General features: G+C 44.2%; 1 protein-coding gene across 4 annotated transcripts in view; it reads right to left on the bottom strand.

The window, feature by feature from the left end:
* Nucleotides 1-3,274: 3,274 nt before the first annotated feature.
* Nucleotides 3,275-18,495, bottom strand: part of LOC137346785 (multidrug and toxin extrusion protein 1-like) — a 44,548-nt gene continuing 29,327 nt past the window's right edge. For all 4 annotated transcript variants that reach the window (XM_068010630.1, XM_068010629.1, XM_068010628.1 and 1 more), the window contains 10 exons: nt 18,379-18,476; nt 17,629-17,742; nt 15,919-15,986; nt 15,068-15,176; nt 14,277-14,352; nt 14,101-14,170; nt 10,467-10,599; nt 9,834-9,928; nt 5,207-5,288; nt 3,275-3,682 (listed from right to left, as the gene is read on the bottom strand). In XM_068010630.1, coding sequence (XP_067866731.1) covers nt 3,444-3,682; nt 5,207-5,288; nt 9,834-9,928; nt 10,467-10,599; nt 14,101-14,170; nt 14,277-14,352; nt 15,068-15,176; nt 15,919-15,986; nt 17,629-17,742; nt 18,379-18,476 — 1,084 coding nt within the window. In that variant the 3' untranslated portion in view covers nt 3,275-3,443. The remainder of the gene's footprint in view (nt 3,683-5,206; nt 5,289-9,833; nt 9,929-10,466; nt 10,600-14,100; nt 14,171-14,276; nt 14,353-15,067; nt 15,177-15,918; nt 15,987-17,628; nt 17,743-18,378; nt 18,477-18,495) is intronic.

Below are 18,495 nucleotides of genomic sequence, written 5' to 3'. Positions count from 1 at the left end.
TTTAGGTCATGTTGAATAGGTAAATCGTTTGGAATACCAGTTGAACTATTATTGGATCTTCCTCTTGTCCTATCACTTTTTAGTAGCCAGTAGTTACAGTTCATTTTGCAGTAATAACTCCAAAGTACATCTTAATCTTGATAAATCTATAATAGCTTTGCCTATGAAAATTATGCTTCGATCTAGGACTGGATAAATCAAATTACAAACCAAGAATTTTCCAAGCTTTACAGTCACTGTAGATAATAATTAATTTCCCAATACATTTCAAAACTGAGTGGCAAAAGAAACCTCACAAAGTCATGTCTTGCCCAATAATGATTAGTTTTTCATATTGCTGCTGTCTCAGGAGGCCACATGATATCACGAGATATCAAGGAGGGCATTTGAATGATCCTAATTCATCCATGAGCCCACAGACCCCTAACTGTTGCTCGAATAAATTCAATTCTATGACATTCAATTTCATGGCTCTACTAGGTGTCATCTGCAGTATCAATGGGTATCACGCATGCCTCTAAGTCAGAAGCTTGTGCGTTGAAACCCTACTCAAAACACTTGAGCATAAAATCTAGGTTGATCCTCCAGCACAGCACTGAGGGAGTGCTGCGCGGTTAAGAGCTGCTGTCTTTTGGGTGAGACATTAAGCTGAAGTCCTGTCCGACCTATCAGGAGGTGTAAAAGATCCCATGGCATTATTTCAAAGAAGTGCAGGGTAGTTCTGCTTGGTGTCCTGGCTAATTGTTATCCCTCAATCAACATCACTCAAACTTTGCTGGTTGGGGGACCTTTCTATGTGCAAATTGGTCACTGTGGGCTGGCATTTATACTTCCGCTGCCATAATCGGGGGTGGGGGGGGGGCAGTCCGCCCCGTCTATTTAAATGAACCTTCGCACTTAATTTCGCGGTAGCTCCATGCCGTGCGGCTCGTGCGGATATTAAGCGCAGCGGCTCATTAAATAGCCGGGGCTGACTGCTACAGTCACCCTCCCCACCCGATGAAATGGAAGCGGCGGGCTGTCCGTCCCTGGCAATGGTGTCAACTGCCTGTGGGCAGGCCCTGACGCCATTATTAAAGGGCTTCGAGCCCTAACTTTCAATTTAAATATTTAAAGAAAAATTGATTTTAAAAAATTAAATAAATTGATCTTGCCCCTCTCCCACCCCCTGCAATAATCCTGGATTTAATTACCTGCCCTCTCCCCCCCCCCCCCCACCAAAACACTTACCATGTGCACCTGACCTTTCCCCGCCATAGTGCATCAACTTTACACTTTAACCCTTCCCACCATCCTCTCCACCAATGAGAGGACTTTGGCTCTGCTCCCCCCTTCCGCACAGAGAAACTTACCTGCTCCCCCCTCCCCATCAGTGTTCCACCTCGGATCCCCGGACAGGGATCCGAAGACGCGGGAGAGCCAGCCACCAGCACCAATATCACGCCGTGACAGACGGCGGGAGCGAGAGGGTATTTAATTTAAATATTTAAATTGGGCTCCTGTCACCGAGCAGCAGGGGGGCCCGTCATGAGGCCTCGCCGCTGCCGGCAATATTGGGCCAGGCCTTCCTGGCGTCGAGGTCCGTGGCAGGCCACGTCCGGAGGCATTCTCCAGGCCCACCACCCGCCATGACTCCCAACTTTGGGGGTTCTGTAAAATTCGCCCCTGTATTTCCTACATTACAACAGTAACTGCACTTCTAAAGTACCTCATTGGCTTTAAAGTGCTCCGGGTCGTGAAAGACACTGTGTGAATGCAAATCTTTCTTTCTCCTCTGCCTCAGCTCCAGGGTTTGAATGTTTAATGTATGTCATGATGACTAAAATTAGATGCAGAATGTTGTCTGACCAGTGCACTGTGCAGTTAACATAGGAACATAGAAAATAGGAGCAGGAGTAGGCCATTTGGCCCTTCAAGCCTGCTCCACCATTCATTATGATCATGGCTGATCATCCAACTCAGTAACCTGTTCCTGCTTTCGCCCCATACCCTTTGATCCCTTTAGACCCAAGAGCTATATCTAACTCCTTTTTGAAAACATTCAATGTTTTGGCCTCAACTGCTTTTATCATTTTATCATTACAACTTCTAATTTCCACTCTACTGCTTGAGCTCTATAGTTCAATATCCTATCCATGCTACTCTGCAGTGACTGAATATATTAATTAGCAATATTCCAGATTTCTTTCAACTTTACCCTTTAGCTACTAAAAAAAGGAATTGCCTTTATGTAGCGTGGCAATGCCACACAACACGATGGAGAGTGTCCTCAGTGTGAAGATGGGACTTTGTCTCCACAAGGACTGTGCGGTGGTGTCATCTACAGTAGTTAGATTGGTGAAGATGAGGTCAAGTATGTTATTCTCTTGTGTTGCTCCTTTCATCATGTGTCATAGGCCCTGTCTGTGTAAGGTCCCCCCACCAAGCTGAACTGAGGGGCTGGATCCATGGGAAACCCCTCGAACTGTATCGGGAAAATTTTCATTTGCTGTAAAATGTAAAAATGTAATTGGCATGACAAATGTGAAATGGAAGGGTTGTGAGGCAACTCATGATTGTAATGAAGCAAACGGACCTCCTTTGCACTGTTTGTATTTTTTGACTTGGTGCTGTTTGAAACTGGGAATGTAATTTTTACAGATTTTTATGAATAAAGTATATTTCGGAAATAAAAAAAAAATAGGCCCTGTCTGCCAGCTATATCCTTCAAGACACTGCTAGTTCAATCAGTGGTGGTACTACCCAGCCACTCTTGTTGATGAACATTGAAGCCTCCCAGCCAAGGTACATTCTGTGGCCTTTATACCCACAGTGTATGCTGCATGTAATGTTCACCGTGGGGCAATATTGATTCATCATCTGAGGAAGGGTGGCAGATGGTAATCAGTGCCACGTTTCCTTGCTTATGTTTGACCTGAAGCTATAAGACTGCATTGGGACTGGGTTCAATGCTGAGGACTCTCATGGCCAGGTCCTCCCAACTGACTGTTTATGACTGTACCCCCAAATCTGGAGGTTCTCGCCTGCTGGTGGGACAAAACATATCCAGGGAGAGTCATGGAGGAGTTAGGGACGTTGGCTAATGGATATGATTACGGCAGGCTGTTGCTGTCTAGTCTAACACATCCACACCCTATTCACAAGAGTGGCAGCTTGCTCAATAGGTCTCTGGCACAACCATTGAATAGGAATTGGTCTTTTCAAGCCCTAAACCTTAAGCTTATCCAATTGAGATTTCCACTGTTCATGAGACATTTGAAAATGTGTTTATAACTGACCATTATTAATAATCCTTTATTATATATTTCACAGTTGATTGGAGCTTCTTAGTAGTGACAGCCAGGTTTTGTTTGAACTTTGGCATCTTTTGTCCTTAGGGCACAGTCTTACTATTCATGCTGCAGAAAATAATCTTGCTTTGTCTCTGCAACGTTCACTGGGGTCTACATGTCCTTTGCAAGAATAAAGTGTATCACTAATCCAATTGCCAGAACAAGTGGTCCTGAAAGGAAGGCTAGGCCACGACGAATGATCAGTTGTTTTGTGGACAAGATTTCTCCAACTGTGGTAACGCCAATGTCCAGAATGGAAGATCCATCTGTCACCCGGTCCTGGTCTATCTTTTGTTCCACTTGACAAACATTGGGCACTGGAACCACTGCACTGTTTTCTGTGTTCAATTCTGTGAAGGAAAGTCACATTGAAAAGTTGTAAGTACAAGATGGTACCAGCTGATCAAAATTTTAGAAGTGCTGGTGATCAGAGCAATGATCTCCATGACTACTAGTGATTGGCGATACCACATGATCTATATGAATTGTCTCCTTGTCTTTTGGATGGGGTGTGGTGGATGTCACTGTTTGGCCACGGTTCGTGTCTCAAGTGAGAGGGTGCTTAGGTCTTTTATTCTACATATGGGTGTCTCATTTAAGTGATAGATAGGCAAGTGTAGGCAAGTGATCTCGCAGGTAACACACACAAAGACTCACCTGGCTGGGCCACCTGACTGGTCTGCCAAAGGAGATCTGTCCTGTTAAAAGCACAGCAATCAACATATGTTCCTGGACTCCTAGTTTTGGTTTATTTTAATGCAGAGTTCCTCCACTCACTATCTGCTGAGGATTGGTGGCTGCATAGTCCTCCTGACAAAGTTTAAGAGGCCAGCTTACAGTGGCGCAGTGGGTAGCACAGCAGCCTCACAGCTCCACTGACCCGGGTTCGAATCTGGGTACTGCCTGTGCGGAGTTTACAAGTTCTCCCTGTGACAGCGTGGGTTTCCACTGGGTGCTCCAGTTTTCTCCTACAGCCAAAGACTTGCAGGTTGATAGGTAAATTGGCCATTGTAAATTGCCCCTAGTGTAGGTAGATGGTAGGGGAATTGAGGGGATGTGGTAGGAATATGGGATTAATGTAGGATTAGTATAAATGGGTGGTTGATGGTTGGCACAGACTTGGTGGGCCGAAGGGCCTGTTTCAGTGCTGTATCTCTAAATAAATAAACACAGCACTTAACAGTAGATTAACCTGCATACACTTAGACATTGCCCTTTTTTTTTAACCTTATGGATTTCTACTTACTGTTCAGAACTCTCCACGATCAAACTGAGAGTTGGGCCACTAATGGATTGCTAGCTGAGAACCATTACCAGGAATCTATGTAGCTACACAGCCAGTAAACTGACCAAAGACTGGCAAACATTCAGCGACCATAACATTGGTGAATTTGACCATCAATCACCGCAGATCAGTCTGAATTACACAGCTCAAGTGCTATTGATCTATTATAAGTTAAATCCGTGCATACCGCAAACCCCAGAAGTCAACAATAGTCAAATCTGGGATAATGGCAATAAGACTGAAATGGTCTCTCACCTCTCTTAAGTGTCATTACTTTCAGTTTCGTGTGTACTACAGAATGTTATTTATACATATGTGCTAACCATACAGAGTTGATTTTAAAGTTATCGCTGCCTTCACAGATCTCCAGAAGGTTTGGACTGTAAACTAGGGGGTGATTCAGAATGAGATGTTTAGTTGTAGCAGTTTCCCTCAGTATCTTTGACAGTGGGAATTTCTTGCAGCACAATTTTGTTTGATTGATTACACTTTAAATAATTTAATGAAAATTTACCATAAATGTTTCTCACTCTAGTCTTATTTATTAACTGGAGGGTAATTTAATGTCAGTACAACATTCCTTTTTTACCTGATGAGGTATTCTGGATTTGACCACCAGAGGTGCTGTTTGAGGTGTCCACATCTTTCATCACACCTGCATTAACCTGAGCCTTTAAACAAAACACAAAATCATCATTCAAAGCAAAGAAAGGGCATGATAGAGGTAGCACTTTCTGTGCAAACCACTCTCCAATCTGTATTATTTTAAACTGTTTCAAATATAATATACCTGCTAGTTGTTAGGATTTAATTTAACACTAATGGTGTAATTTTGGCATTTATTGCGAAAGGAATAGAATATAAAAGTAGGGAAATGTTGCTGCAACTGTACAAGGTGAGACCGCACCTGGAGTATTGCGTACAGTTTTGGTCCCCTTACTTGAGGAGGGATGTACTTGCATTGGAGGCAGGTCAGAGGAGGTTCACTAGATTGATTCCAGAAAATTATGCAAAATCTGCTCCGGTTGCAGTCAATGGGGGTCGAGGTCAAGGAGGACCTCCAAGAGGTGAAGAGCCAGCAGGCCTCACTCTTTGCCAAGGAGGCCTCCAAGATCATCTTCCGGTCCAGAGTCCGCTCTATCAAGCAGGATGAGACGTGCTCGCGTTACTTCTTCCAAAAGGTACACAGAGAGAGCTCTGTTATCAGCAACCTGAAGTAAGAAGATGGCTCGGTAACGTCTTCGCAGACATACTAAGGATCAGCAAATCCTTTTATGCTGGGCTGTATGACTCGAAGCCCACAGACAGCAGAGCCTCCCAGTCCTACCTGTCATCTATCACAGAAGTCATAGATGACAGCAGAAGGGAGAGACTGGACAAGCCGCTAACTCTGGACGAGCTGACAAAGGCCGTCGAGTCCTTCGAGACGAGTAAAACTCCCGGAAGCGACGGCTTACCGGTCGAGTTGTACTCGGCCCTGTGGGACTGGGTCGACCCGGACGTGCTGGAAGTATACGAGAGTATGCTCCTAGCCGGCAGCATGTCAGAATCCATGAGGAAAGGCATCATCACCCTCATTTACAAGCAGAAGGGGGAGAGGGCAGAAATCAGAAATTGGCGGCCCATCTCACTGCTTAATGTTGACGACAAGATTCTGTCCAAAGTCATAGCCAGTCAAGTCAAGTCTGCTCTGGAGTTGGTGATCCACCCCGATCAGACCTGTACTGTACCCGGCAGGAAGATCTCTGATAGTCTCGCGCTACTCAGGGATACGATCGCCTATGTACGGGACAGGAGGGTGGACACCTGCCTCATCAGCCTGGACCAGGAGAAGGCTTTTGACAGGATATCGCACACCTACATGATGGATGTGCTTTCCAAAATGGGGTTCGGGGAGGGAATCTGCAATTGGATCAAACTGCTCTACACAAACATCAGTAGCGCAGTCTCAATCAATGGGTGGGAATCGGAAAGTTTCCCGATCCAATCTGGAGTCAGACAGGGCTGTCCTCTCTCCCCGATCTTGTTTGTTTGCTGTATTGAACCCTTTGCTGAGTCTATTAGGAAGGATGCAAGCATAAGAGGGGTGACAAGCCCAGGCAGCAGAGGCACTCAGGTGAAAACCTCCCTGTACATGGATGACGTCGCCGTCTTCTGCTCGGATCCGCTGTCCGTGCGCAGACTGATGAGCATCTGCGACCAGTTCGAACAGGCCTCGGGAGCCAAAGTTAACCAGGGCAAGAGCGAGGCAATGTTCTTTGGGAACTGGGCTGACCGATCCTTTGTCCCCTTCATCGTCAGGTCAGATTACCTGAAGGTGCTGGGGATATGGTTCGGAAGGGCCGGGGCATGCACCAAAACCTGGGAGGAGCGAGTAGCCAAGGTATGACAAAAGTTGGGCATGTGGGGGCAGCGATCTCTCTCCATTGTGGGTAAGAACCTGGTCATCAGGTGCGAGGCGCTCACGTTGTTGCTGTACGTGGCGCAGGTCTGGCCCATACCCCACTCCTGCGCCGTGGCAGTCACCCGAGCCATTTTCCGCTTCGTCTGGGGATCTAAAATGGACCGGGTCCGGAGGGACACGATGTTCAAATCTCTGGACAAGGGCGGGAAAAATGTACCCAACGTGGCCCTCATCCTGATGACCACCTTCGTGTGCGGCTGCATCAAGCTGTGTGTCGATCTCCAGTACGCAAACTCCAAGTGTCACTACGTGTTGAGGTTCTATCTGTCCCCAGTGTTGCGAAGGATGGGCCTGGTCACATTGCCGCAGAACGCACCATGCAGTTGGACCGTGCCGTACCACCTATCCTTCGTGGAGCAGTTTCTGCGGGAAAACACCTTCGACCACCGATCCATCAGGCAGTGGTCTGCACGGAACGTCCTCAAGGCCCTACGGGAAAAGGAGACGGGGGATCTTGTCGGATGGTTCCCCGAGCAGACCGCCAAAGTCATTTGGCGGAATGCCTCATCACCAGAACTTTCAAACAAGCACCAAGATGTAGCTTGGCTGGTGGTGAGAAGGGCCCTCCCCGTCAGATCCTTCATGCACGCCCGAAGTCTCGCGCCCTCCGCGCAATGCCCCCGCGGTGGCTGTGATGGGGAAGAGACGGTTGCCCACCTCCTCCTGGAATGTGTCTTTGCAAAGCAGGTGTGGAAAGAGATGCAGTGGTTTTTGTCGAGGTTCATCCCAAGCAGCTCTGTAACACAGGAGTCTGTGCTCTACGGGCTGTTCCCAGGGACGCACACCGAGACAAACATCAACTGCTGCTGGAGGACTATCAATTCGGTGAAAGACGCCCTTTGGTCTGCCCGAAACTTGCTGGTCTTCCAGCGCAAAGAGTTGTCCACCACCGAATGTTGCAGACTGGCACATTCCAAGGTCCGGGACTACGTGCTGAGGGACGCACTAAAGCTTGGGGCAGCCGCAGCAAAGGCTCAATGGGGAAAGACCACAGTGTAAGGTCCCCCCACCAAGCTGAACTGAGGGGCTGGATCCATGGGAAACCCCTCGAACTGTATCGGAAAATTTTTGAGTGCTGGAAATGTAAAAATGTATATGGCATGACAATGAAATGGAAGGGTTGTGAGGCAACTCATGATTGTATAGAAGGAAACTGATCACCTTTGCACTGTTTGTATTTTTTGACTTGATGCTGTTTTAAACTGTTTGGGAATGTAATTTTCACAGATTTTTATGAATAAAGTATATTTTGGAAATTAAAAAAAAGAGGTGGTTCACTAGATTGATTCCAGAGGTGAGGGGCTTGTCTTATGAAGAGAGATTGAGCAGTTTAGGCTTTTACTCTCTGGAGTTTAGAAGAATGAGTGGAGATCTAATTGAGGTATATAAGATTATTAAGGGGATTGACAAAGTAGACATAGAGAGGATGTTTCCTCTTGTGGGGCAATCTAGTACGAGAGGTCATAGTTTTAGGATAAGGGGTAGCAGATTTAAAACAGAGATGAGGAGAAATTACTTCTCTCAAAGGGTCGTGAGTCTGTGGAATTCACTACCCCAGAGTGTGGTGGATACAGGGACATTGAGTAAATTTAAGGAGGAGATAGACAGATTTTTAATTAGTGAAGGGTTATGGAGAACAGGCAGGAAAGTGGAGTTGAGGCCGAGATGAGATCAGCCATGATCGTATTGAATGGCGGAGCAGGCTTGAGGGGCTGAATTGCCTACTCCTGCTCCTAGTCCTTATGACCTTATGACCTTGTGTACATTTAGCCCACTCTGGAGACAAACCATTTCAAGTCTTGCATCAGAAGGTAGCCCAGTGACATATTGGCCTGGAGTTTTGTGCTCAGCGGCAAAGCAAGGGTGCTTGCTGCTGATCTCAAAGAAAGCTGCCCCCAAAGATCTAGCGATCTCTGTGGCAGTAAATTCCCCTTTCCCTATTGCAGTCTAAATCTGGTGCTGTCAGGGGATTTCTTGACGTGCAGCAGTAGTCATGTTCAGATGCAGGTAGAGAACCAATCTAATTGATGAATTCACACACAGCAACGCAAGAAATTAAAAGCACTTAAAATCCTTCACTTTCAGATAGTGAAATCAATGACAGACTATATTAAGATAGAAGTTGAAATAAAGATAAACTGACTTCAAGAAAAAGAAAACAAAATGTTTATGTTTTTAACAATATGTGGAATTTTTTTAATCATTGTGGAGAAATTTGACATTCTACAAACATAAAGTTAGCTTTTCAGGGCCAGTGAGGGTGCTTCGCAGTAATTCTGAAGTTAGTACACCATTAAAAACCCAATTCACTCAACAAGGTGTAATCTTTTAAGGCATTTTAAACCAAGACTATAGCATTAGAGTGGAAGCTCTTGTTCATTCATGATTGCAAAGGAGATTTCAGTCTGTGGGAACCTTTACAGCGGAGGAGTGTAGACTCTCTGACAGCAACTTAGGGATTTCCATGTTATTCTGTGCATGTGCAGATTCCCGAAGTGGCTGTCAGTTTTAGTGGAATAATGACTAAAAGAGTTTATACTTTCCTATTGGATGGCATAGTAACCAAGAGACTCTCTTAGCTACCCCCGGTAGCCAGATAAAGAATGAGATTGGTAGATGTGTGGGGACGCCCTGACTGTTCATTCTGCCAGTTGGATACAGTGCATGGTACAAGGATACAAGAGGATGGGAGAAAAACAAAATTTTCAAAGAAATATTGGTGTAATAAATCATCTCTATTATCTGCTCTTACCTGATTGGATGTTTCATTCCAGTTGATTCTATAAATCACAGTCAGAAAGAAAACTAATTGTGCAACCACACCAATGAACATTCCAGCCCAGAGACCTGCAAAATAATAATGGTGCAGTGAGGATGGGGGCAATGTTGTTGAGTTTTCCTTCCACTCCTGTTCCTTTATGAAACACTTTCACCTTTATCAGATGGCTGGCGTCAGTCTGTGCGGCGCTATTCATCCACATTTGACCTTAGCACCACTGGATTTGGGACGCGAAGAATTCAGCCGGGAATTCCGCTCCTGATTAATATTTAAATGTGCGTGTGTGGAAGTTGGGCGAGGCCTGTGATTCAACTCAGTTATGATGCTCACCTCCTGCCAATATTCCAGTTATGGTTACACATGGAAAATGGCCATGGGAGCAAAGTACCTTATATAATGATACAGTATGAGAATTGATAAACCATTGGCCCCAAGTTTCCACAGGGCTGGTTACACATATGTTGCACCAAAGGCAGAACTTCCACCCAATTATGCTTTCCAGCACTGATCTCGAGATGGAACGAAAATGTCAGTACTTTAAAGAAGGCATGTGGAGGGTGATAATTGCTGGTAAAGAACAAAGGGAAAATATATTTAAATTCCTACCAAAGACATTCAATTTTGCAGCAAACATCAATGCAACTCCAATGGGAAACGCAATTAGGTAGTACCCAACTAGGTTGCCAATAGCTCCCAGTTTTTGCTTCCCAGCTCCTCTTAACACTCCACCACATACACCCTGTAGAATAGACAAACAAAATATATTACAGTGATTACACAACAACTTGTTATGGTTCCTACAGGAAGGAAACTAAACCTAGTGACTCAACATGCCAAATAATTCTTAACCAATGGATTAGCTATTAAATACAATCACTGATGTTATGTAGGGAATAGCTCATGTGGTCAACTCACTTTCTTGTATTGTTGACATTAAAGATAACAAATAGAAACTCTTGTCTGAATTTAAAATCAAAATGCACACATTGATTAGATCTCCCCAAAAAGACTGTGGATGCTGCAGGACAATTGGAGCTTTCAATACTGAGATCGATAGATTTTTGTTGTGTAACAGTATCAAGGGTTATGGATCTAAGTCTGGAAAACGGAGTTCAGGTAGAGATCAGCCATGATCTAATTGAATGGCAGAGCAGGCTCAAGGGTCTGAATGACCTCCTCCTGTTCCTATATTCCAAGTCTATGTGGCTATTGACTCTGGGGCTGCAGTCTCCACAGCAACGTGACAGCAGCAACCTGAGGTCACCTTTTCTCCATGAGACTGCGTTCCACTGTTGCAGGCTGCATGTTTCAAACTGCTCTGACCACTTTCAGTCAAACTTCAGCTTAAAAAATCAATTAAAAGCACAATTCTCCCAAAGAATAAACACTTCAAACCATTCTGAGATACAGACAATGGGGATGAATTTCCCCAGGGACTTCTCCCACTCTAATTTTAGTGGTGGTTCTACGGCGATGTCTTTTATGTAGGTAATTTCCAAGTGAGCAATTCCAGTTAGCCACCTTCACAGGTCCCCCATTTTCATCAATGTCAGTATCCTTCCAATTTGCTTCACTCCTCCTGATATTGAGAAGTGACAGGACACAGCAAAGACTAGGGGTTCTGATAGTGCTGAAGACCTGGGCACCAGAGTTAACTGCACTCCATGGCAATTATTTCAGTATAGCTATGAGACTGGCTTCCACCCAATAATTTGGAACCCCAGGTATCTCCAATTCTCAACACGCAGGATAAATCTAACCCAGCCAATTATTGCGTTGATGGCTTCCTCTCAATCATTAGTGAAGTGTTGCGATCAATCAGAAAATGATTGTAATTATTACATGGTGTATAGTTTACATAGTACTTACATCACAGAAATGCCATTTGGCCCACATGAGCCTCCACATTTATGGGATGTAGGCATCGCTAGCAAGACCTGCATTTATTGTCCATCCCAATTGCCCTTGAGAAGGTGACCCACATTCTTGAACTGCTGCAGTCCATGTGGTGTAGGTACAGACAGAGTGCTGTTAAGGAGGAGTTCCTGGATTCTGACCCAATGAAAGTGAAAGAACGGTGATATAGCTCCAAGTCAGGGTGGTGTTCCTATGTGTCTGATGCCCTTGTCCTTCTAGTAGATGTTGCAGGTTTGGACGGTACTGTCAAAGGAGCCTTGGTGAGTGCTACAGTGTTTTGTAGATGGTACACACTGGTCCACTCTGCACCCATGCTGGAGAGGGTGGATGTGGGGCCAATCAAGTGGGTTGCTTGTCCTGGATGGTGTCATGCTTCTTGAGTATTGTTGGAGCTGAACTCATCCAGACAAGTAGGGAATATTCCATCACACTCCAGACTTGAGCCTTATAGATGGCAGATAGGCTTGGGGAGTCAGGAAGTGAGTTACTCACCACAGAATTCCCAGCTTCTGAATTGCACTTGTAGCCACATTATTTTTAACGAATGATCCAGTTAAATTTCTGATCAATGGTAACCTCCAGAATGTTGAAGTTGTGGGATGCAGCGATACTCATGCCTTTGAATTTCAACGGTTGAATGGATAGATTCTCTCTTTTGGAGATGGTCATTGTCTGGCAATTGTGTGATGCAAATGTTAATTGCTACTTATCAGCCCAAGCCTGAATGTTGTCCAGGTCTTGCTCCATGTGGGCACAGACACTGCCCTCAGGAACTCCTGCAGCGATGTCCTGGGGCTTAGATGATTGGCCTCTAACAATCCCCCATCATCTTCCTATATGGTAGGTATGACTTCAGCAGTGGAGAGTTTTCCCCCTGATTCCCATTGACTTCAATTTTGCCAGGGCTCCTTGATGCCACACTTGGTCAAATGCTACCTTGATGTTAAGGACAGTCAATCTCACCTCACCTCTGGAATTCATCTCTTTTGTCCATGTTTGGAACAGGGTTGTAATGAGGTCTGGGAGCCAAGTGGTCCTGGTGGACTGAGCATTGATTATTGCTGAGTAAGTGTCACTTGATAGCACTGTTGACAACAGCTTCTATCACTTTACTGATGATTGCGAGTAGACTGGTGGAGTGGTAATTGGCTGGATTGGATTTGTTCTGCTTTTTTGTGGGAGGGACATACCTGGGCAATTTTCTACATTGTCAGATAGATGCCAGTGTTGTAGCTATACTGGAACAGTTTGGCTAGGGGAACAGCTAGATCTGGAGCACAAGCCTTCAGTACCTCAGCCAGGATGTTGTCAGGGCCCATAGCCTTTGTTGTACCCGGTGCAGTTAGTCATTTTTTGACATCATGTGGAGTGAATTGAATTGGTTGAAGACTGACCTCTATGATGCTGGGGACCTCAGGAGAAGACCAAGATGAATCATTGGCACTTCTGGCTGAAGACATTCAGCTTTCTCTTTTACACTGATGTGCTGAACTCCACAATCATTGAGGATGGGGATGTTCGTGTAGCTCCTCCCATTAATTGTTTAATTGTCCACCAACATTCACGACTGGATATGACAGGATTGCAGATCCGTTGGGTGTGGGTTGCTTAGCTCTTTATCTAACTCCACCAACATATCCTTCTATTCCTTTCGGTCTCAGGTGTTTATCTAGTTTCCTCCTAAATGCAACTATGTCACTCCCCTCTGCACCTTTTGTTAGTGAGTTCCACATTCTCACCATCCTTTGGGTAAAGCAGGTTCTCTGGATTCCCTATTCGATTTATTAGTGACTATCTTATATTTATTGTTCAGAGTTCTGATCTTGCCCGCAAATGGAAATATCTCTATACTCAGCATACCAAACCTTTTCATCATTTTAAAGACCCGCATCGGGTCACCCCTCAACCTTCTCTTTTCTAATTGCTGGTAAATTTCTGGCTCCAGATCAGAGAATTCAACATGAATTGACTGGTTTCATTTTTTAAAAAGGATGTTCTTATAAATATTTAGGTTACTTAGGGTGAGATGAAGCAGGATGGGATGAAGGTCGTGTGTAACATAAACACAAGTAGAGAACAGTTGGGCCGAATGGCCTGTTTCTATGCTGAAAATTCTATGTACGATTGGATTACACCTGTAACAAAGTGGGAAATGCAAGTATAACATTGTGAAGTGTGACACACAGAACCTGACAGATGTGTGCTGTAAGTAAGATTGTACTGATATGACACAATAAATTAAAAATTACAGGGGTTAACAATTAAAAATAGTGAACAACAGAAATGCCATGTGTAAACCAGTATTAATACCACAGATACTCACTGCTATGGCATCAAAGAAATGAAAAGCAGCAGATAGTGGAATTACTTCTGCAACTAAATTAGCAATTTCTCTGAAAAATGAAGAGAGGGATATCAGAGAGCTTTCAGATGATTCTGAATCCATTTTGAAAATGTGTCTTGATGAGATTTTATGATTGAAGACATTTTTTTACTAACTTGTCATTGGTGAAGATATAACCTGCCACATTTCTTATTGCTCCAAGGATCACTGCAATTACTAACGAGATGCACCCTGCGGAAATGTGTAAAGCAGGAAGAATTCTGAGCAAATAATCTTTTTGAACGTCGTGATAACCTTTTTGAAGAAAATTGCAGTTCACTGTTTCTTTTTTCCTCCCTTTTTCCAACACATGACCTCCCACCTCTCCTCTGCTTTCCTGCATCTATCCACCATTCACAGAAGACCTGAAGCGTACTGGCGGACCCACCTGGCGTTCCCTCTTCAGGGACACCCGGGCGCAGACAAATGACGGTCTTGACTGTCTGTTGCCTGGACCTGTTGATGGCAACCTTGGCCAGGCCCAGGAGCAGTCCCACAGGAAGGTCCTCCGATCTGCCCACTCCCCTCCACACCAGGAGGCCAAAGATCTGGAGAGTGGGACTGAAGTGCAGCCAGAAATTGAAGGGGAGCCCCCTCAAATAATGGAAGAGGGGTTGCAACCTCTCACATTGTGTGTGAAACACGGACTTTACCAGGACGCAGAAATTACAGACGGCTCAGCTGCGATAATGCCTGCAGTCAAATAGCCTGTCAACAATCACTATCTAGACTCATACACAAACAATGACCAATTAAGGTGGATCCTGGCACCCAGGGAGGTGTATCCCATTGAGGAGCCAAAGCCCTTCAAGAGGTTTTAAAAGACGACAACATTGGAGAGATAGTGAGGGTTCCATTGTTTGAATAACAACAGTTTTTGTCAATGAGTTTATACTATTGAACTCACCAATGCAGTATATAGCAACTTTAGCAGAGTTTGCAGCCTGCTCTGGATTTCTGGCACCTAGTGCATTACCCACATGAACAGTTGCAGCCACACCGTATCCTATAGAAAGCTGAAAGAGAAAGAATATAAATAATTACATGTGCATTATTCTCTATTTTTTCCCTGACTTTACTCGGATGATACTCGGAATGAGAGGCTATAGCTACAAACAAAAGCTCGAAAAATTGGGGTTTTTATCTGGAACAGAAAAGGTTTCATTGGTAACAAGAGGGCATGGCTCAGGATTAACATTAGAAGAACAAAGGGGAGGAGTTATAAGAATGTTTTTACAGACAGTGTCATTAGAACATGGCATTCTTTAGCACAAGGTGCTACTGAGGGAGAGACCATAACATGGCCTAGAAGGGAATTGGGTAAGTATTTGAAAAGGAAGAATATAAAACCAAATGATGAAAGGGCAGAGAAATGGTATTATAGAAGATAGCTCCAAATTAAGGGCTAGCACCATTGCAAGCAAAATGGGCTGAATGGCCTCCTTCTTTGATTAAATTTTAGTGACAGTTCAAATGTATGGTTATCAACTTAACAAAAGGATTCATGGCATTCTGAGGATGCATTGCAATTATCTGTTCAGTTGAGTGTATGTTAAGCTGTAATGGACCTGATTACATAGCGTGGAAGTGTCCTTTTATTGTAAGTGCAGTAAAAAGAGGAAAATGTTTAACCTTCATTTAACTCATTCACCAGATTTTAAGAGTGATGTTGTTACCTTGTTGTGTCAAAAGTCATTTTCTTTAGTCAAACATGCATTAGGCATGAAAGAACTGCACTTGTACAGAAATCAGTCTTACCCTGTATGCTATTGATATAATCTGAAAAATAATGGACTGGGCTCCAAGTTGAACTTCATTAATTAACCCTAAGAACAGGAAGGAAGCAAACAGTAAATTAAACTTTAGTGAAGTAAACTAATATTAAGAGAAAAAATGTATTATGCGGAATTAACCTTTCAACAAAACCCAAATTTCTTGTGTATTTTTGGGTAGTGGGTGCCAACCTCTAATTACCCTCCACTCATCATTTCCCACACCCAAGGACTTGCATCTTAGAGGGTGAGGAGGTGACAGGGTTCCTAGTCTCTGCTAATCTTGCTCAGAAGCCGCTGCCAGGATACAATAAGCATGGTCTGATAATGGCTTTCCTCCTCCTCTGAAGAGCAGAGTATGACCTCCAAGTTGCTACTCCCCATGGCAGCCCATGTGAGATCAACAACTCAACAAAGTACAGAACTGACCCTCATTCTGGTACCATCCGCTAAAAAACAAAATCATTTATTTAAGATTCATTTGATTTAACGTAGGATAATAGGCACAGTCTGGGATATGCTGCAAGGAAGGAACAGGTTCATGGATTAAGACAACGTAGAATCATTGACTCTTACAGCACAGAGGACGCCTTTCAGCCTGTTGTGCCTGTTGCTGTTCTTTAAATGAGCTATCTTATTTAAACCCATCATAAACTGCAAGGGCAAAATTGATACAGAACAATAACATGGCCTTCTAGCTGTTACAATTAAAAATTTGCACCAATAGCACAATGCCAAATACTCTCCTGAAATACCTTTATTTTATTTAGAGATGCAGCACTGAAACAGGCCCTTTGACCCACCAAGTCTGTGCTGACCAACAACCACCCATTTTTATACCAATCCTACATTAATCCCATATTCCCTACCACATCCCCACAATTCTCCTACCTACACTAGGGGCAATTTATAATAGCCAATTTACCTATCAACCTGCAAGTCTTTGGCTGCGGGAGGAAACCAGAGCACCCAGCAGAAACCCAAACGGTCACAGGGAGAACTTGCAAACTCCACACAGGCAGTACCCAGAATTGAACCCAGGTTGCTGGAGCTGTGAGGCTGGGGTGCTAACCCCTGCACCACTTAGGGCTGATGGTTTCTGTGGCTTAGTTTGCAAACCCTTTCTCTGCTGCCTCACTGCCCTCCCCAACTCTGAAGTGGAGAAGTCAGAGACTTCCTACCCTTCCCTCTCCTTCGTTCACTTTATTGAATATAAAAATGGGTATAGTCGTCAACAATACAACAACAGAATTAAAACCGCACAATACAATTTTTCACAACATTCGCTAAACTTCAACTCCTTTCCCTCTTCAACCCATGCAGTAGAGGAACAGAACTGAACAAGACTCTCAGTGCCAAACATCCACTGTATTGATATACAGTCCCTACACCGGGTGGCTCCAGGGTTCCCTGTTTTTTGAACTCAGAGACCTTTGGTTTCTCAAATTAGATTTTCAAATTAGGCCAACTTTAGGCCAATGATCCATAAAACTCCTTCCGTGTTTCCTATATGACAAGATGACTACACTTCAAGAGTACTTCTTCGGCTGTGAAGTGCTTTGGGACATCCTGAAGACTCTGTATAAATGTAAGTCTTTCTTTATGGGTCCGACATACACCCACAGGTTATCACCTTCTCACCAACTGAACAATACTGGAAGCTGCGCTTTTCTTAACAGTGAGGTAGTTTATTTACCTACGAGGAAAATTCCAATATGAAATGACCACCATTCAATACATAGCATAAGCATGCTAGGAATTGCCAGCCGTATAAAATGGCCCCACTCCTGCAGGCAGTCAGTGGACCATCCTACATAAAGAAAAACACTGGAGTTACTAACACAGCATAGAAAGTATCTGAGAAGCACATAAAGAGAAAGGAAAATAGGGCAGAGAGAAACTTTCATATCATCCAGCTCGCCTCAGCTTTCACATTGGCCCTGGGTTTTTGTCTTATTTTTTGCCATGAACTGTGTCCGCCTTTGGAGTGTTTCTGCAACCTACGGGAAACTGCACTCACAGGAAGCGCATTGAGAAATCGTGACAGTGCTGGATGGCCCCAGTTATGTGAGGGCACATTTGCCTGTAATCTCCTCAGTGGTCAGTACCTGTTGACTCTCCCTGTCTGGATTCACACAGGAAGTGTGGCCATTTGTGCAAGAGAACTGATAGTATCAGTGGGAATGTTGCACAGCATGAACCAAGACAGGAAGGGAGGAGCAGAGGGAAAAATAGGAAACAAATCAATAAATAAGAACCTTCAAAGCAAGCAAGTATTGTACACAGATAGGGGACTGAATGAGACTCCCATGAAACATCCTGTCCAATTTTTCTTTCCATGGATTTCAGTGGAAAGGGAAATTGGATAGGCTTTGTATTGGGTGATAATTGGATATTGTCTATTAGACACCATTGTCCAAAGTGTAAATTACCCCCTGGGCCCTACCTGTCCAGGTCTTAACGTACAACCTTTTCCATCGAATGTATACAAACAGGAGAATAGCTTGACAGTACTGAGAGACAACATTGGCAGCAGCCGAGCCTCTGAAAAACACCAAGTTCA

Source organism: Heterodontus francisci, chromosome 30 (genome assembly GCF_036365525.1).
Source record: "Heterodontus francisci isolate sHetFra1 chromosome 30, sHetFra1.hap1, whole genome shotgun sequence".
Classification (NCBI taxonomy): domain Eukaryota; kingdom Metazoa; phylum Chordata; class Chondrichthyes; order Heterodontiformes; family Heterodontidae; genus Heterodontus; species Heterodontus francisci.
The sequence above is the reverse complement of the archived record's forward strand: the minus strand, read 5'-3'. Positions and strand labels throughout refer to the sequence as shown.